The 6,519-nt window shown below is 38.4% G+C and overlaps 1 protein-coding gene across 1 annotated transcript in view; it reads left to right on the plus strand.

The window, feature by feature from the left end:
* Positions 1-5,170, plus strand: part of LONRF1 (LON peptidase N-terminal domain and ring finger 1) — a 28,897-nt gene extending 23,727 nt beyond the window's left edge. Inside the window, exons 11-12 of the mRNA XM_016133167.2 lie at positions 1,253-1,405; positions 3,834-5,170. Of these exons, the coding sequence (XP_015988653.1) occupies positions 1,253-1,405; positions 3,834-3,992 (312 nt within the window). The 3' untranslated portion in view covers positions 3,993-5,170. The remainder of the gene's footprint in view (positions 1-1,252; positions 1,406-3,833) is intronic.
* The last annotated feature ends 1,349 nt before the right edge of the window (positions 5,171-6,519 follow it).

Genomic DNA, 6,519 nt, shown 5'->3' on the forward strand with positions numbered 1-6,519 from the left:
ACCTTGCTCTTAATCATCCTAAGTTCAAGGAGAACTTGGGAGACCAGAACCTAGATCTTCATTTCTTCAGGCTGAGCAGCCACACAGTGCCTAGAATATATGTGTGCATTGACATGATAGGTACTTAGCAATAGCAGTTGATTGAATTTTAACCATTTTTAAGTGTACAATTCAGTGACATTAAGTGCATTCACATTGTTGTGCAAATAGCAGATGCCTTTTAAACTTTAGTTTTGTTTCATTTCAAATCTTTCAGAAATAAAAAGTATGTTCTTTCTTCTCCTATGTGCTGTAGACTCACCTTTTATATTTAAGAGCATTTTCAGAGTCCCTTTATTGTTTTCATGTTGAGTCATCCTTGAAGTGCGAAAGGCTGAGTCAGGCCTGGTATTTGTTCAGATGCGTTAATGTATATGGAAGAGAGCACTCCCTGGCAGGTCGTGAGTGGGATATAAGTGCGTGTTAAAGAAATCAAGATGGGACGGATGAGTTAATGTTCCATCTTCCACCTGCACTCCCTGAGACTGCTCCTCTGGATCTCAGGCTGGAAGGTTGATGCATTCAGTCTTGCATTTTGCAATTCTATGATCCAGTAGTTGAAGGGCATACAGAGGGATGATGGAGGTAGCCACAGCCTTGGGCCTTTAGAGCAGAAGTCCATTGTTGCATAATTTATTCTCTATCATTTGATATCCTGACTTTATGTGCTAAGTTATTTGTTGCATTTTTTCGTTTTTGTTTTTTGACCCAGTTCCCTTGTAAGAGATAGAATTGTGCTTGCCTTCCATCCTGTTATGCTTTCTGCCATGTCATCTGCACCTTCAGCTCCCTCGCCCAGTCTCCTTTTATTGTAGGAACAACTGTTTTCTTCCACTTTTTTGCTCCACTGCTTTCAAAAGCCACTGATCCATAAAGGCAAAAGGAATTCCAAATTCTTACAGACTTTTGTTCAAGAACTCACTCTCGATCTTACCTCTCCTATTTGGGGGCCGTTAGTAGGGTTCTGCACTATTGCGTCGCTAACTCAGTAAGGCTAGGTGGAGGTCAGGCTGTGCAGCCGTTCTTTAGTCTGGCCCATTGGCATTATGTGAGGCAGAAATATATGATATATGCTACATGATAGTAATACCCTCTGATTCAGCGCTGAAATAGGTATTCCCTATTTCCCCCTCACCCACCCACTTCTGTAGGGTTGGTAATATTAGATAGGGAAGATTAGACACAGAAGTCTTACTAACTGTTGTGTTTCTAGGTTGAGAATGAAGGTGAGATAGAGAATCTTAAACAGCTTCATGATTTGGTATACTCTCAAGCCTGCAGCTGGTTTCAGAATTTAAGAGACAGATTTCGAAGCCAAATTCTTCAGCACTTTGGATCAATGCCCGGGAGGGAGGAAAACCTTCAGGTATGATGGCTTTGGTATTGTTTTAGAGTCTCACTTCTTTTTGTTGACCTTTTGCACAGCGTTTCCTTCGTCCCTGTGTTTAAAATTGTAACCATATCTAGAGTTCAGTGGTATCCACTACGTTTTATATAGGAAGGGGATGGAAACAGGTGTCAGCTGAGAAGCCTATAGGAGTGAGTGCCAGAAAAGGAGAAAGCCCTTAACTGAAGATTTTTCAGATAGAGCGATTAAGGAATTAAAAATGCGGCACGGTACCACCTAGTAAATTGTGACTATGAGACAACCGTACCTGTAAGCCAGTTAGCTGTCACTGTTACTCTTTGACAGTTAAGAGATGTAACATTTTCTGTCTTTTCTCACCTCTCCTTGTTTTCCCAAATTTTACCCTGCTACTTCAATTCATTTTTGTCCCTTCATGTTTAATACTTCACTCCTCATGAAACTGTTGTTATGATCTTGCCCAGGTACTTAGGTTTTACATTAAACTTAATCTAATTAATGTTCAATGTAAGCAGATCTGTGTAGTAGGCACTGTAAGAAGCATAAAAGAAGAGTCCTTATTCTGGAAAATCTTATTTTAGACTCATCAATGCACTAGCTTTTAGGGATAAGCATTTTGGATTGAATTAAATAAAATGTGTGTGGTCAAAAGATAATAGATTTCATAAAAGAATGGCTATAAATATAGATGGAGAGATAAGAATTCATTGTGAAACACACTGCCTCTCATCCCAGTTTTCAAAGATTGGTGTAAGTCTGTCTAAATCCCAACTGAGTCCTTTATGTGAACTTGAAATTTCAACATCAGACCATCTCGAGTCCTTATTCTGTGTCTAACATGTTATCAGTTGCCATGTGTTTGATCCTGGCTACCTGAATCTGATTAAACCTTGATAGAAATAGCTTTTGAAAAGTACAAAATTGATAGAAATAGCTTTTAATGAGTACAAAATTGAATAAGGAAATTTTAAATGTTAACAAACCAACTTGTAGAAAAATTCAACATTAGCCCCTCATCACCATCTCCACCCTCACTTTTTATCATCCTCTTTGTCCTCTGCCACCACTTTCCGTCAGTTGTATTTTATAAGTCAGGATTCAGCCAGGAAAGCCGCAGCAGCCGCTGTTGTGTTCTGGGGACAGAGCACACTGCAGGGTGCAGGGCTGACACAGGCATTGGGAGGGCTGGAGGAGGACTGCTCAGGGACCCCGTCAACAGAGGTTGCCGCCACCAACCTCTGCCTGCCACAGCGAAGCGCTGCGCTGCTCGGGAGCTTGCAGGGAAGCTGCTGTCATTCTTAGGAGTCCCAGGGAAGTCTCACCAGTATCTCATCTGCAGTAGTGGAGCAGGTGCTGTACAAGAGTTCCCTGCAAAGTTTTTGCAAATTTCACATCTGCCTACACTTGGCAGCAGTCTCTCTTCCAACTTCCACATCTCATAAGATTGCCCTCTCTTTGGTCAAGTCTAACCTGGAACCCGATGGGGAAAAGAATTCTGGGAAATGTAATTTCTGATGTCCCTGAAATGCAGAAGGAGGTGGTCGTGATGCTGAGTTGAGAACAGACAGTACACAAATAGAGAAATCTAGTTTGATTCTAAGAGGAGCATATTGAGATCAACACTGATGTCCTAACTCTTTTTGTCATTCTGAAACTTCATGTTTCAGGTTCAAAAGAAAAATTCAATGTGTAGTAAAGGTGACTTAAAAATTCTTTTATGTAAATTCATGGTTCTTTGAATAGCCAGTAGTCAGCCCTTGCAACATGAGAGAGACTTCTTTGCTGGGAAAGTGTATATATCTTAAATGAAACTAGAAGCTGAGACCTTTTTCTTATATCTTTTCTGAGATTTCACAATTCTTTAAAGAAATTTTAAAATGTTTTAGTTATATATTTTAATGTTTTAGTTATATATTTTAAGAAAGTAGTTCTCAACTAAGAACAATTTTGTCTCCATAGGACATTTGGCAATATCTGGAGACATTTTTGACTGTCACAACTAGGGAGGTGCTGCTGGCACCTAGCAGATGTAGGTCAGAGGTGCTGCTAAACGCGCTGCAACACACAGTTCTCCTAACAAAGAACCGTCTGGCCCCAGATGCTAGTAGCCTGACGTTGAGAAACTCGGCTTTAAGGCAGTGCAGTGCAGAGGAATGAGTGTTGGCTGTGGAGTCAGGTCTGGATTTTAATCTTGGCTCTATCCCATATGAGCTGAGAGATCATGGACAGTTTATATCACATTTCTGAGCTTCAATTTCTGCATTTTATATGGACATAGAAATAGTCTTCTTTACATGGTTGTTTAAGGAATTTGAGATAGGATCTGATACGGGAAAGTGCTCAACAAAGACTAGCTTGTTGGTGGTTTGTTACTGTTGTTACATAAATATTTGTTTTATTAACACCATAACATGTTGATTATTTTTAGGCAACCCCTAATGGACCTGCGTGGTGTTGGTGGCTTCTTGCAGTACTTCCTGTAGATCCCCGATATCAGCTGTCTGTTTTGTCAATGAAGTCTTTGAAAGAACGGTTGACAAAGATACAGCATATACTGACCTATTTTTCTAGAGACCAATCTAAGTAACTGACCGCTTGGACCTTCCTTTAAAGTTACCCTAATCTGGCTGTGTTCATGGCCAGGTTGTTTGCTGCCTTTGCACATCCAGTGCTGGTTTGAGAAATGTAATGAAACTGTTCTGTTTTATTTTATTTTTTCCTCCTTCAACCTCTGGAATCATGTGGTTCTGCAAATGAATACCTTCAACTAGGATCTAGACCACTAAGAACTTGCACAGAAAAACACGCTGCGAATGTGTGTTAAACCTCTACGTCGTGATGAAGTTGCACTATGTACCGTGTTCTAAAATGGAACGAGAACTCTGTATGTGTGTGGACCGTGTGTGTGCGCGTGCATGTGTGGGTAGTATGCGTGCATTTTCTCTGGCTTTAAAACTTTAAAAGAAAAACAAAAAGCCATAGAGAGCAGAACTTGCCGAGGGTCATTTATTGCCCAAGTTTACAACAGTAGCGATACCAGATTTTGCAAATTGAATTTGCCTCAGTTTTCTCTGTCCTAATGCTATGTTTGCACAAGTATGTAAACTATGGTATTGAGTATCACTCTTTGTTGGAAATCCTGCTCTTGCTGAACTGTCTTGACCATTGACTATGACATGGTTTCTTATTTATGTAAATACGTGCATCCCAGTGGCCAACAGGCATTGGATGCAGAACCTAGAGCCAGTTTTCAGGAACAATTGCAAACCTGATATGGTACTGTGCATCTATTCATAAAACACTTAAAACTGTGAAAATATGGTTTACATTTAATTGTACATAAAGGTAAATGGAGAACTCAATTCAGTACCAGTTAGTTTGTACATTTTAGGGGGCTTTTCACATTAACTGCCTATCTATGTAATTTATAGTTTGACATGATGTGTTTGTTTTTAAAAATTACATAGTTTAAACCATTAAGGATCTGAGGGAAGAGAAGCTTAATATAGAACTAAGCTTTTAAAGTATGTTTTATTTTTTAATTCTGGTCTTGGTGCAAATGTAAGTTATGCCTTATTCTTATCACAATTAGATCACCATGCTGTGACATGGTTTATATTCATGCTGCCCTAGATACTTTTGTAATTATTTGTTGCGAACTTGTGACTGTCCCTATTAACTTTCTTTTATGTAAGTAATTTGTAAAAGTTTCTTAAAAATTTTGCTTTTGCTTATTTAATTTTGAATAAAAGCTAAATTCATAATTTTTTTCTTCTTAAATTTTAGTTCAATGTGAACAAATTCAGCGGAGGAATCAATGCATTTAGTAAAGAACAGATGGCATTTTGCTCACGTTCTTGTGCAACATGAACTGTAGCTTTCAAAATACTTTTTTTTGGTCAGTTTTTATTTTTTTAAATACCTACAGCACCTGGTCTCCCATCCAAGTACTTACCAGGCCCAACCCTACTTAGCTTTGGAGATTAGATAATGGGTCAGTTTTTGGCCAAACAATGCAGTGTTTTAAGGCTTGAGGCCCTAGAACTGTCCTCTAAAGCACCATTTTTCGACCTTTTAAAAATCCATGTCCCTTTAGGATATAAAAATTCCTACATACATGCTACCCCCACTGGGGACTCCTCCTGATTAAACAGACTTGACCATCTTGGTCCCCAATTTCTCAGGATTGTCAAGTATAAATAAATCATCTATTAATATTGAATGTTTTAGTAAAAATATATTCAGAAAAGACTGGCTAGAGGACTGCCCTTTGCCCCTCAATTATCCTAATTGAGAACCTGTTCATTAGTTCTGCAGAAGACATTTTCTAAAGAAAGGGCCATTCCCCAAAAGTACTTTATCAATAGTTTCTGAAGTATTAGATTAAACTTTCTTGTAATAAAAACAAATTATGTTAAATACTGTCTGGATAAGTGAAGAGTTTAACAGCTCTCAAAATACATATCAGATGACAGTAGGAGTCACTTGGTGCTTAATCTACATCCATAATATGCATGTGTATGCATGTGTGTGTGCACACGCATACACATGCACACACAAGTGGGCATTAAGCAGTCTATATAGACACACATACTAATAGGAATTCAGTGTTTTATCACTTGACCTTGATTTTGTGATAGATGCTCTCAGAAACTCTAGATTTTTTTTATCTGAAAATTTTTCTTACTGCAATTTTCATATAGTGTGTGCATATATATATGTGCATATATATATATATATATATATATATCTCAGAATCTGACAGATTTTTTTTTCCCTTATCACTTTAAGTGACTAAGTCCCATCATGAATCCAACATTTCAGATCAAAGTATCTACTTGTCACTCTTCTTAAACATCTGTTTATACACGTCCAGTTCTTATTCTTCAGGGTCCAATTTGGATGCCTTCACTCAGAACTCTGAACTCCAAAGCACTTTTCTTTGACTTTGCTGATGGCACTCACAGGAGATAACTGAATTAAATAGGTAAACCCTCTCCTGAATATTATGACCCATGTTTAAGCTCCAAGACATAGGCTGACCACTGAACAAAACCGAAATAAATGCCAGTTAAGAAGGGAAATCAGATAAAGATGTTTAGACCGCAAATTCC

Source organism: Rousettus aegyptiacus, unplaced genomic scaffold (assembly GCF_014176215.1).
Source record: "Rousettus aegyptiacus isolate mRouAeg1 unplaced genomic scaffold, mRouAeg1.p scaffold_m13_p_11, whole genome shotgun sequence".
In the NCBI taxonomy this organism is placed as follows: domain Eukaryota; kingdom Metazoa; phylum Chordata; class Mammalia; order Chiroptera; family Pteropodidae; genus Rousettus; species Rousettus aegyptiacus.